Source organism: Pezoporus flaviventris, unplaced genomic scaffold (genome assembly GCF_033815535.1).
Source record: "Pezoporus flaviventris isolate CSIRO_AGI_PZ_B2104156 unplaced genomic scaffold, CSIRO_AGI_Pfla_v1 ptg000006l, whole genome shotgun sequence".
In the NCBI taxonomy this organism is placed as follows: Eukaryota; Metazoa; Chordata; class Aves; order Psittaciformes; family Psittacidae; genus Pezoporus; species Pezoporus flaviventris.
Window position 1 is genome coordinate 18,223,541 of NW_026892554.1, and position 13,217 is coordinate 18,236,757.

At 38.2% G+C, this 13,217-nt stretch overlaps 1 protein-coding gene across 11 annotated transcripts in view; it reads right to left on the reverse strand.

Moving 5' to 3' along the window:
* Positions 1–13,217, reverse strand: part of HERC1 (HECT and RLD domain containing E3 ubiquitin protein ligase family member 1) — a 114,772-nt gene that overhangs the window by 23,917 nt on the left and 77,638 nt on the right. For 8 of the 11 annotated variants that reach the window (XM_061447228.1, XM_061447229.1, XM_061447230.1 and 5 more), the window contains 11 exons: positions 10,811–11,586; positions 9,018–9,216; positions 7,921–8,081; positions 6,929–7,045; positions 6,523–6,754; positions 5,233–5,354; positions 4,736–4,956; positions 3,321–3,589; positions 2,780–2,832; positions 1,412–1,612; positions 611–785 (listed from right to left, as the gene is read on the reverse strand). In XM_061447228.1, the coding sequence (XP_061303212.1) occupies positions 611–785; positions 1,412–1,612; positions 2,780–2,832; positions 3,321–3,589; positions 4,736–4,956; positions 5,233–5,354; positions 6,523–6,754; positions 6,929–7,045; positions 7,921–8,081; positions 9,018–9,216; positions 10,811–11,586 (2,526 nt within the window). The remainder of the gene's footprint in view (positions 1–610; positions 786–1,411; positions 1,613–2,779; positions 2,833–3,320; positions 3,590–4,735; positions 4,957–5,232; positions 5,355–6,522; positions 6,755–6,928; positions 7,046–7,920; positions 8,082–9,017; positions 9,217–10,810; positions 11,587–13,217) is intronic. The other 3 variants (XM_061447233.1, XM_061447235.1, XM_061447234.1) reach the window with 3 other exon arrangements.

The window sequence follows — 13,217 nt, forward strand, 5'->3', positions numbered from 1 at the left end:
ACCTCAAAGTTCTAATACTTACAATCATAGAATGCTTTGGATTGGAAGGGACCTTAAAGCTCACCCAGCTACAACCCCCTGCCGTGGGCAGGCACACCCTTCCCTAGAGCAGGTTGCTCCAAACCCTGTCCAACCTGGCCTTGAACACTGCCAGGGATGGGGCAGCCACATCCCTATCTGTGCCAGGGCCTCACCACCCTCACAGGGAAGAACTTGCTCCTAATCTCATCTAAATCTCTACTCTGTTGGTTTAAAACCATTTCCTCTTGTCCTATCACTATACACCCTTGCCCTGAACAAAATGCTACTTGCTGTGAACAAAGGCAACTTGGAACAAAATCTCACTGTGAAAACACAGTATCTTTATGTTCTGGATGGCTGATACTACTGCAGTTCACTTTCTATATAAAATGTTGACTTGTTTTCCCCACAGAGTTTGAAAATAGAGTTCAAAAGAACAAAATCAACCAAACTTGTTCACTTAATAGTGTATAAACACAAAAAATGAGAATCGCTTTCCCAGATAGCTTAAAACTGCGTCCCTATCAAACATAACTTGGTAACTGGTTCCAAAAGGAAAGGTAAAAATGTTGCCAAGGATGCCACAAACCTGACAGACAAGAGTGAGAGTGCTCTCATAACCATAGTTCTTGCAAGGAGGACTTGGGCAGCAGCTGTCACTCTTCTCAGAGCCATAACACGGTCATGTGGATTTACGAGGGCAGCTGCTTGTTCTCCTAAGGTTATCCTGCCAGAAGAACTTTTTTCTATAGAGCCATGACAACCTTGGAAATAATGATGATTTGCATCAGTGTTTAAAGATAAAACATTATAATAATAATGTAATAAGTAATAGTCGCAGAAGCGAATTTGGCCTAAGTTTGCAAATAAATCCTCAATTTTTTGAAGTTTCATACATACAGAACTATAGTGCTAATGACCGAGAGGAAAATACACTCCTGAAATACACTCCATAAATCAATTACTCCTTATTTTCAAAAACAGGTGAGCACAACTTAACAATATTCAACATTAATTCTCCTGTTTCCCTTTTCCATTAGAGGGGCCTACCAACTTAAATACTGATCTTGCATTTCAACAGGCTGGTCAGTAAGCTCCAACTTAAATCCACGAATCCATCTTTGGGCTCTGCAAAACATGCTACGGGCATCCACTGAAGGACTATGGTCACAGTTTTATTATTAAATCAAAGTTTCAAGCTTTCTGGCAGTGTAAATGCCTCACACTCCTCTCCCTAACTCCCCTGTAATAAAAAGACAATTCAGAACCTGTCTTCACTTCCTCAGGGCAGGAGGCAGGAAAGACTGTTGAAACATTTCTGCATTGCCCCTGTAAAATCACACCAAAGGGGAGGCATTTGTTTTTTGAATGAAACTAATTTCAAAATTACCTATTTGCATCAATGTTTCTTCCATACTGTTGGTGGCTGTCACCATTGCAACTGAAGCACCCAGAGGATCACTGTCAGGGAACTGTACAGGTTCAGGTACAATACGTCGATCATTTAACCCAAGAGGTCCTGCCAATAATTCAAACTCCTCTTCTCCTGTTAGCTTTTCATCCTCATCTACATCTAACATATCCCAGTCTTCTAGAATTTGAGAAATATAATTAGACTTGGTTATAAAAGCTGAAATGTTAAATATTTTCAATTAATTAAAAAAACAATAACAGGGTTTAAAATGTAGATTGCAATCTGCAACATACTCATCTTAAAAACTCATCTTCTGGTGTTAACAGACACAACATAGTAAATCAGAAAATAATAATCCCACTCTTGCCCCTGTTCATTACATTTGATCTTCTACTGCAGAGAAGTTTCATGGAAGATTCTCTGAAGTGTCAAACCAGTTGGGTTATTAAAAACACAGAAATAAGAGGTCATCACATCCAGTGCAAGACAACTCAAAAACCTGGAGTATAATGAAAAGCACAGACATACAGCTGTGCTTTTATTTATAACAGGTGCACATTCCAAAAGACTGAACAGTAAGAACAAATGCTAGAAATTTCTGGACTGCATATTTATCAAAAAAGTATGCTCAACTTCTTAGTTTGTATTTGTGCGCCCACGCTTTCTCAACCATTTAGACAAGAAGTCAACTTGTATTTACAGATCCTTCCTGCTCTACCTCACTTCCCATACAGTATCTGAACACTTTTTACCTACTGGAAGACGGACTTGCTGCTAAGTTCTGGTGCACTCTTTCAGTCTTAGATCACGTGGTAAATCATACAATTGCCATTATACAAGCTACAGAAAGACCCAGAGTCAAAGAATCATCTGTGAAAGGTTTTCTACAGTCACTAGAAATAATCTATTTAAAGTGAAAGGCATCATCAGGACACTCCCACTTAGTACAATGGTCAAAAAAGCAGCCTAATGGCAGACTTCTGAGATTCTAACTTCTGTTAATTCACTTCTCCTATAAATGCAGCCAAAGAAGTGTATCTGAACACAAGGATTTGCATGTGCAATTCTGGTATAACATCTACCCACAAGACCTCTTCACCCCGTGTTAGGTATTTGCCATTTCAGCTACTTAAGGTGAAGACATGGGAAAAAATGTCACTGATATTTTCTTTCATATGAACTAAAAAGGAAAAAAGTTTTAAAATAGTACACCTAATCTGAAGAATACTCTAAATTATACTTTCCTGTACCATTTCATGACAAGTTTATTTACATGGAAGTACTTTTATAGAAAAATAAGACAAGTGTGAAGCATTTAATATCTTCAGCAACTTAAAAGCATACCTTCATAGACACTGTCTTGTTTACCTATTAAATCAGGAGCCTGGCCTTTGTACCTAGAAGAAATAACAAAGAAAATAAATGAATGGCTCTCATTTTACATATACACACAATAATTTTCAATTTGGTTTACTAATAAATTACTTGACTTTTAGGTGAATATACATATGTGACTTCTGGAAATGGCTATTAAAACAGAGAAATAAATAAAGGAGCTTCGGGGGGGGGGGGGGGGGGGGAGAACTTTAAAGTACTAATATGAGAAAGGCCAATATAACATTGAAAAAGGAAGTTCCCAAACGTCAGTAAGAATAGGCAACATACCAAGAAATAATTCTTTGCTTTTCATGAAAAAACAGAAATATCAAGACAACCTTTTTTCTAAAGATTGAACACAAAGGATTGTAAGCCTCAGTTAAAATAAACAAACTCTGCTGGGAATTTTGACTTCTCCAATCAAATTGTTGGAATGCGATGATAGTAAGTACTTCTAACTCGCTTCCCTTCTTTACACAGAGTAGTCCACTACCTTGTACTACTGTACCTTTCTGAAGTTGACGTTTTGGATTTACTCTTCAGGGCTAAGTATTTCTCTCTGCAGATGCCGCACAGTAAGTAGTAAGGATTCCCACTACCACATTCACCACCAAACCACCCATCCACGTAAGAACCATTGCTGCGATAGCCCTGGCGGTTTGCACTGCGACCACAGCCTGGGTGGTTTCTCTTCATGTGCTGATTGAAGCCAACCACGCTGGATTCACACAGCTCACAAACGACTACTTCTTCTCGGTCTTCAGATTCACAAACATGCTGCACAGGAAGATTTTCACATGTTATTTGTACAGAATAAATATCTTCACACAGACATAAAACAAGGCAATATTCTCTGGTGGATGTTCCCGTCCATTTCTGTTACACACAAGGAGTGATATTTCTATGGTTAACTTGCACAAAAGCAAAGCAGAAATAGACAATAAGAAAGAGCAGACCCCCTCAGAATGGGAAAAACATTCCATAGTATAGTTTCAGGTAATGAGATTTTCCTATTTCATTTCAGATCTGACCCAAAATTCCTGGCAGTATAACTCTGCTAGTTCACATTCTGTGCTGTCTTTAAGTTACCCGTTTCTCCTCAGAACTAGACAGAAACTGGATGCAACAAAGAAAAAAATCCTTTCTTACCCCGACAATTGGACTTTCTATTTACTGAGCAACAAAAAATATTTTTTGTGACAATAATTTCTGAGGTTTTGTCAGAATATAAAGTTCATTTTTCTATAATGTTTCTGTCCTAATATCAGTAATATCATGGTAATATCCCAGTGAAACAAGCTCTCTGATCAATTCTATCTGCCCACTGAAACTTGCTTCCGTATCAGAATCAGGTAACAACTAGGAAACAAAACTTAGTCTTGTGTATTGCTTGTCTAATTTGACATGGATAATATAAAGATTAATAAACTGCTGTTACTCTTTTCCACCTGAAACATATTTTTAGAGAATGAAATCTCTAAATTAAGAAAAACTGATTTAAGTGCAAATTATGTTGCTACGGATCAGATATTATTTCAAACAGAACAAGCATTTACAACTGTGTTATCTTACACAGCTAAGCAATCTGAAGCCTCAACCTGTTTTCTAAGTGAGATCATCAAAACAACAACTATACTATTTGCATATTTGTTACATACTACTTGTTCTCAACTTTCAGAGGAGGGAGAAGAAAAACTATGTACATGTAAAGTGCAAAGCAAGAAACACAAGTAAACACTATTCTTAATCTAAAATTGAAGCAACAGAATACAAGAAGATTTGATACACGGATGGCATTTAGTAAGATATTTTCAAACAGCCTACAAGCATATGCATGTTACTTTCAATTTAAAAACATGAACATGCAAAAAGCAGTAAGTTAAAGCAGTAAGTTAAAGCAGCCCCCGCTGCAGTCACACACACCCAGGTAGGCCAATCCAATACCTCTGGGATCCACATTCCCAGAATATCATTATCACTAGCCAGGTCTTGCCCAAACATAGCTTCCATTGCTTCATCATCAAGGTCAATTTCCAGCTCCTCATCCAAGTTGAAGTCATAAAGTGCCCCTGGATCTTGCTGCAAAGATATCCCTTCTCTTCGACTCTGGTTCCTGTGGGCCTGTACAGAGCGGTATAATCCCGCTCAAGTAACAAAAACAAACACAGAAAAAATTAAAAAAAGACCAAGAAAGCCATCCTTTTACTTCACATATAATAAAGATTACTATTATTTTTTACTTCCTTTTGCTTTGTTTTTAACTCTTCTGCTAAATATAATCGACTTACTACCACATAAAACAAAACCACAGATACACATATATGAAGGAGAGTTTTATGACTTTGATGCTAGGTACCAATCCCCCTCCTCTTCCTTTACTGGACCAGCAAGGACCTTAGCAAGTCTTGCAGGATACTTACCAGCCCGCGCTAGCAATGTTCGTGCAGCTAGATCAAATTTGTGTCTTCTCGTTACAGCTGACCGACTCCTAGGAGGAGGTCCACTTGCAGAAGCTGCATTATCCACATGATCCATATCAGGGCTAAAAGAATTGGTAATTTACACGTAAATTAAACCAAATTTTAAGCAGCCACACACAGTAAAGTAAGGAAAAAAATAATAAAATCATATTTATTGCTTTTTTCTTATTTCATGGAAAGAAAAAAAGGAATTTGGAATTCAAGCATTTTCAGTTCCACTACAGCACATATTTACTGTGTATCACAGGCTTTTGACTGGTACCGTGAGATTCACCTCAAACAACTTAAATGCTGCAATCTCAACACTGATGCTTCCACAGTGCCTAAGCATTGCAGAAATTTTGGGAGAGCACTCATTTTATGCTACCAATGTTAGCTACAGCTCAAACTAGGTTTCTTCTTTTTGAAAGAAAAAAAATTCAACATTTCTGTTACCGCTGCCTCAGTCATTCCACTCATGCCCAAAATCTTTTCCAAAACATGAAGTTACTCAGTAACACTTGTTGCTTTATTTATAGAAACTGAAATCTATCAGATCTCCATGAAATGGCAGTTTACCTGGAACGAAGCAACTGAGAAAATTTTACAATGCATTATCTCAGTAGGATCAAAGGATCTGAACACAGAAGTGTTCTTAAAATTACATCTTGTAATTGTCCCCTCACTGTTAACAAAAGAGCTGGTAGGATTCCTACGTGTCACTTAAAAAAAGAACTATCGCTTTTAAGATTAAAAACTAAACAGAAGAGAAACAGAGATCTTTCCTCCTTGTTTAATATACCATTTAGATCTAAGGTTATGAAGGCGACTGAGAACATGAACTTCAACTCAGTTTCATCCTCTCTGGGCAAACCAAGAATCATTTTTTACAAGAAAAATGTAGAAAATACATGTTCATGTTCAAATGCATTTTCATGAAAAAATAAGTACTATTCCAATGAAATTTTGTGTTATTGCTAGGTCTTTTAGGTAAAACATGAGCAATGTTTTTTCATTCCTCCTTTTTTTTTTTTTTTTGAAGGAAGGATGCTAAGTTACATTCTTCCCCAATTCTGTGCACAACCAGTACTGGAAAATAAAAGCACCACATACACCTAATTTATGTCTTCACTTTCACTCATGTTGCTTCAAAAGTGGCATTACAAAGTCATGTTCTGTCAGCAACAATGAACTTACGAGCTTTTCAGCTGCAGCAACAGATGACTTAAGGAAAAGAAAACTACATTTTACCTTTCACTAAAGCCTTCCTCCATTTCAGTGGCATCAGCAGAAGGAATATCACCTGGTGACTGCAAATAACAATGATCACTACATTTTCCACTGCTTCCAGAGACTATTGTTCCATGTCGTGAATCTGCAGTCCCTTCTGACTGGGGCTCTTCATCGTCTTCATTTCCAGGGTGTTCTATCATCCACATGGCCAGCACTGTGATATTCTGTGCATCTGCTTCTCCTCTGGCACCTGCCAGCAGAAAAATCACAACTCAGAAATGTATTCTATCATTCATTGTGAAAAAAATAGATATTTTTTTCCATTATTATAGAACTTAAAAATTAAATACTCCACTGGGAAAAATTGTTCCATATTTACCTATTTTTTTTTTCAATTTAAAGGGATATTATATTTAGAAATTACCTGTAGCTTCCATGGCTTTTGCTATTTGCCTGAGGGAGAACCCCATTTCTAACAGTGGAACAGCAATAGCAGGAGGAGGAGGGGATGTCGAAAGTCGGCTGCTTGGATCAGACAAGGCTTAAAAGACAGAAAACATTAAATGTAAAGTGCATAAATTTTTCTCCTGTTATTTTACTAGATATGCTGATATATTAGCTCCAAATAAGGGAATAATGGCCTTAACAACTTTTTCTCTACTACTTTCTACAAACTATTTTCTGTAATGAAACCAGTGTTTATTCTTACTGACATACATTATTTAAGCTTCTGTTTAAACAAGTAGGATACTGATGATATTCAAAGAACTATTTATTTGAAGATATTTCTAAGAAGTTTATTACCATTTAAAACTGTATAAAATTATTTATTTTATTTATATTTAGGTAAATAAAATTATCCTTGACTGAACCATCGAGATTCCCAAATATTATGAGATCACTTTCTTTTTCAGGTACACAGAGAGACCTCAACCAAGTTATCACAATACTCATTTGTGCTCTTTAGAAACTCAAGACTGTAATGTAACAATTTTCTCAGCCTCCTAGCTATGCCAATCTATACTGGTGTACGTATCATAAAATGTACCAATTCTTGTTTCCCATGTGGTACATAATCTAACAAAAGCTAGAAAATTAGTGCACTGAGCAGTGGCACACAAGCAAGGAAACAAGCCCAAACCAGACTAACGTTCTGAAGTAATTACCAGTTATATCACCATTCTCGTTTTATACATGTAATCCACTCCACAGCTTTTAAAAGCTGATTTCATTTGCTTGATCAAGTCTGCAGATAGGCAAATCTACAGCTTTTTGTACCAAGATAGTAATCTAAAGGTTTCTGAAAATGCTTTGCGTGTTAGATCGCATTAAAAAGAAATCTTGCTGGCTTTCAATGTCTTAAAACACTACACTGAACTTCTGTGAGGTTACTACCTGTAGTAACTACAAGTTTACCTGTACGATTGGCAGGCCTTGCAGACTGGGAATCAGGAGAAGTCAGACTTTGTCTCCTTCCGACTTCATCTGAAGGAGATGTTGGTAAAGATGATATTGGAGGAGTCTGAGCACGTCGTGCTGGAAGTACAGTTGTAGTAGGATAACTGGAGAACATTTGCCTTTAAAAAAGAACAATATACATTTATATTACAAAGAGCTACGATGTAAAAGGTCTGACACAAGAAATATATCAAATAAGAGTGCACCTGGTAAAGCATACTTTACAGCAATTGATTTTTGTAAGGATAAGGCAGAAAGCATGCATTGAGATGGGCAGAAAACCCTGTCTAAATAGCTTGTTCCTACCCACGTTTGCCTGGAAAGTTAAATTCTAAGCGTGCACTTAAATGCATCCCTTATAGACCAAGAGCTGTCCTAGGAATGAAAGAGAATTAAACACTCTTCCCATTTCCCCACTTTGCTCAGAACTCACCTTGAGTAATACATCAGGTGATTATTTTACTTTCACTGTCCTGGTAATAAGATATTGTTCTGACTTTCGTCAAATTTTATCTGCAAAACCTCTAAGAACAGAGGTCAGATACATCAACAAAATTAATAAACTTAGGACAGGACTCTATTCAGTGTAAAGCAGATTTCCTTCTACATCACAAACAGCCTCTACAGATTAATGAGGTTTATCTTCCATTTCAGTATGTGAAGGTAGGATGAAACAAGGTCTTAGCCTGCAGGATGTTAACTACAAACTAAGATCTACTTCAATTTGAGAATTAACAACTATCTGTTAAAAATACAGAACTTTATCATTTAGACTATCCCAAGAAGCCATGAGAACTGAAGGACAATGTAAAGAATTTCTCCTTTCTTGAAGAATTCAGATGTTATACACAGTTTATGTTAAAAGCTTATCAGCTTTTTATTTCTAGTAATACATGTGCTACAAGGCAAAGTACCAAATTAAACCCTGTCCTCTGCAGAGGCAGTTCTTGACAGGCAATACAAATGTTAACATTTTCAAAAGACACCTATATAAACCACACAACTGGTTCCCCATACCCACAGTATCATACATACTGCAAATAAAGATATCTTACCTAAGAAGACTGAGAGGCATAACACCAGGTGATTCTGAAGCTGGAACTGTTTCAGTATCAGTTACTGGAGTAGTAGCAGTGGTAGTATCCTCCAGAGAGCTGCTCATGAAAGATGTCGTGCTCGAAGCAGAAGGGCTGGTTGTAACTGGTGTTTGGGCTTGCTGAGACTGATCACCTTCTTCTACCTGTTGATCTACTTCTGCAACAGAGAAAAGGACATTACAGGATCAGTAATATCACTGTGTAGAGCAAAACAGTAGATGTGGCTAAACTTTTATTTAAAATCCCCCCCAGAGCAAGGGGGAATTTTAAAAATGCACACCACACAAATACTGCAGCCAATAGGTCATGGACTTCTGCAGAGAAATCAGTCTGTCAGCTCTTGCTCTTGTCCTACAAGGCAAACAGTAAACAAGGCTTTCCAGATGATAACAATCAAAAGAAGTGTGACTAGCAAGTCGAAGGAAGTGATCCTGCCCCTCTGCTCTCATGAGACCCCACTTGGGAGTACTGTGTGTGCAGTTCTGGTGTCCTCAACATAAGGACATGGAGCAACAGGTCCATAGGAGGCCATGAGGATAATCAGGGGGTGGAGAACCCCCTGTATGAAGATAGGCTGAGAAAGCTGGGGCTGTTCAGCCTGGAGAAGGCTGCATGGAGACCTCGGAGCAGCTTCCAGTATCTGAAGGAGCCTACGAGGATGCTGGAGAGGGACTCTTCACCAGCGACTGCAGCGATAGGACAAGGGGTAATGGTTTTAAACTTACAACAGGGGAAGTTCAGGTTAGATAGAAGGAAGAAGTTCTCTGCTGTGAGGTTGGTGAGGTGCTGACACAGGTTGGCCAGAGAAGTAGTAAATGCTCCATCACTGGCAGTGTTCAGTGCTAGGTTGCACAGAGCCTTGGGTGACATGGTCTATGGTGAGGCATCAGGGGGTTGGAACTATACGATCTTAAGGTCCTTTACAACCCAAACCATTCTATGATTCTATGCCAGATCTTATGATATTTAGATTTATGATTGTAACAGCTAGGATTAATGTCTTAGGCAAAAGCAAAGGAAATTTCAGATATGGAAACAGAGTTGATTAACTATAAAGCTGTTTTGAATTCAGCTAAGTAACTGATTTTTTAAGGTAGGGTTGTTTTTTTTTTTGGTTGGTTTGTAAGTGCTTAAGACAGTAAAGAATCAGATACCACAGTATCTTTACTATTTCAGATATTTTTTTCTTTGTCTAAACTGATTAAAATGGCTTCCCTGAGGATGCAGGCTGTAATACACAAATTTTTAAGAAGAAAAGGAATTACACACATTTTCTCTTTAGCGTCTATTAGTACGTTGCCAAATATCTCAGGAAAAAACAAAACCAACCAAACCAACCCCAACCCCACAACAGACAAGTATCTCAGAAAAAAAACCCAAGGGAAAAAAAACCCAAGGGAAAAAAAAACCAAACCAAACCACCTTCCACAAACATCCACCCCCCAGCCCCCCAGAGAAAACCCAAACAAACCTACAATTTCTAAGAAAAAGCTTTTTCTTAGAAACACAGGTTACTTACACCCTGACCCTGCTCAGCATCATCTGTTGCTGTGACTGCATACAATCACAGTTAACATAATTACATCACACGCAAATCCTTCTGACAACTATATACAGAAGTGCTCCTTTTTAAAAAGTATTAAATGCAAATGAGAAAATCTTGTATTTCTGTTATTTGTATTATCATTAATAGTAATTTTAATAGAAATAAAAATAATAAAGCATATACCCCCAAAGTTTTTAAAACATACCTTGTTTGAGTCTGCCACCAAACTGATCCTCCAGCAGCCCATGAACCACTAACTTGTAGATCATAGCTTGTGCTCGTTCTAGATCTGCCAGTCCTAGAGCCCTCTTTATTGGAGAGCGCATGACTGCGCGTTTCACCATGTGGCGCATGAGGAACTGCAGGGCAGCACGCATCTCAACATCCTCATGAACAACCGGAGAACTTGCACAGTCAGAGTTGTGACCATTTTCTGCCAGGACTTTTGGTATTAACAATAGTTCAGCATATTTACTACAACTAAGAAGAACGCTAAGTGACTTCATGGCACCAAGATAAAGATAAGATAGCTGCACTGCTCTGATTTCCGACTGCACAATATCATGATTTCTTGGAGTATGTTCGTGATTCTTTTTTCTTCCCTCAGGAGGTTGGTGTTGGGATTCCATACCTAGTGTTGATGGTTCTAAGGAAAAAGAAGCAATTTCATTTTCTGACTTAGAGCTCGTAGCACTATGTCCTTTGTTATCATCAGCACTTTGTCCTAATCGTGGATCTGATCCAATATCACCCTCGGTTTTCTGGTCCATTTCCCCTTTATCTTCCGATTCATGCCTGTGTTTTTTCTCATGCCTCTTGGTGCTCTGCTTTCCTGTATCTTCATGAATACCAGTCAGGTAAGTCAGATCCAGCAACACCGTAGCTGTCAGCCCACGAAATCTTGCAACATCAAAAGGCAGCGGTTCACAGGGCTCCAGATTATACAATGGAGTATCACTAGGCGACCAAAAAGTTGGGAAGCTTTAATAAAGATCAGAATGACACAGGAAAAAGCAAGTGAGGGAGAGACAGGAGGAAAGTACAGGAAATAATGTAGGCAAAGTAAGATGTAAAATATATTTAGTAAAATAAACCACCTCTAAAAATTAAACGGAAACAGGGGAAAATGAGGTTATGATCAGAAAAACAGGGAGATATGGTATCAGAGTAAAGGCAAGAACGGATGCGCAGGGTTTCAACAGCAAGCATTAAACCCCAGAAGCACCACAGAAGCTATCAATGCTGTGCTGACAGAGGCTTCTGTAATTATTTACAAACAAGTAACAGCCTCTTACTATGAAGAACCACCCTGAGCCAAATTTTATCATCATACCTGAGCTGAATTTGTGAACAGGTATAAAAGCTTAGAAAGAAAACACTCCAAAACTTTTTTCACATTTAGGAAAAGCTTTGATTTGACTCCATATTCCTGTTTAAACTATTCATCACAAGGAGCACACTACTGATAGCTTCTGATAATTTCGTCTCTGGTTATGCCAGGGCAGATTACATGGAGACGACAGTGACTTCTTGAAAACAGGTCAGAAAACCCAAGAGACAAACATAATACATGTTGTCCATCTATACTCAGTGATATTTTGTTAACATTTAGCACTGTTACACTTGACTAATTTTCACTACACGTAGGATAAAAATTCAACAGCCTAAACTTCCACATATCTTGTATTTTCTACACATCTACCACATAAAGGACTTCTAAATCTTCCTTTTATTATCCCAAAATGTTTTCCCCTCTCATGTAAACTTCTACCTAAAATGAAAGCAAGCTTGATCCCTGTTTTGATTAAGAAGGCACATTCTGAACTTAATTCAGTGCATTGCCAAGAGCCTGCCTATGTTCAAGTGCTTCACTCACCTAATATTCCAAATTATTTGAAGACGCTTACTTTAAGGCTATACTGTCACATGGGCATACATGAACATTTGTATCTGGAGCTAAATTCAACAATCAACTGCACTTCATACATTGTTAAAGTGATGACAGCCTTTGCAGAAAGACAAACTAGGCATCATGCAACAGTTCTGAGAGGTGAACTGACCTCAGCTGCGTCAGAATATAATTGTAACTGGTGGCAAAAAAAATGCTTATTGCTCAATTTCTCCAGAAGATGACACTTCAACTATAGCCAGAAGGAGCTTAAGAAAATTACTGAATCAAATCTGTTCCACATAAAACGGGCAATTCCTGTGAGAGCACCAGGGAGCCCAGAGAAGTCACTAGCTTCATTTCAGTTTCCCTCCCAGCGCCTTCCCTTTGAAGGCACATCTGCAAGATCGGTGGAAAAAGGAATATCTCCTTCCAGCCTCCTCCCCAGTTTTCACCATCATCTGTAGAACAACCTCAGTGTTAACACCTAATACAGGGGCACTCTTTCAGCTCTCTAAGGCAGGTCACAGAATGAAGAAGCACTACTTTGAAGCTGCATTGTATTTGAATACCATCATCCAACCCACCATAAAGAATAGAATCCTCCCGTTTTCTGACTTTAACTACCCCACAAGCCCCACAGAACAATTTCCAGTTCCCTAAGAAGGGAATGACAACGCAGTAGACTTCAGTTCTCAACTCTGATAAATCAAATCAGGGCTCT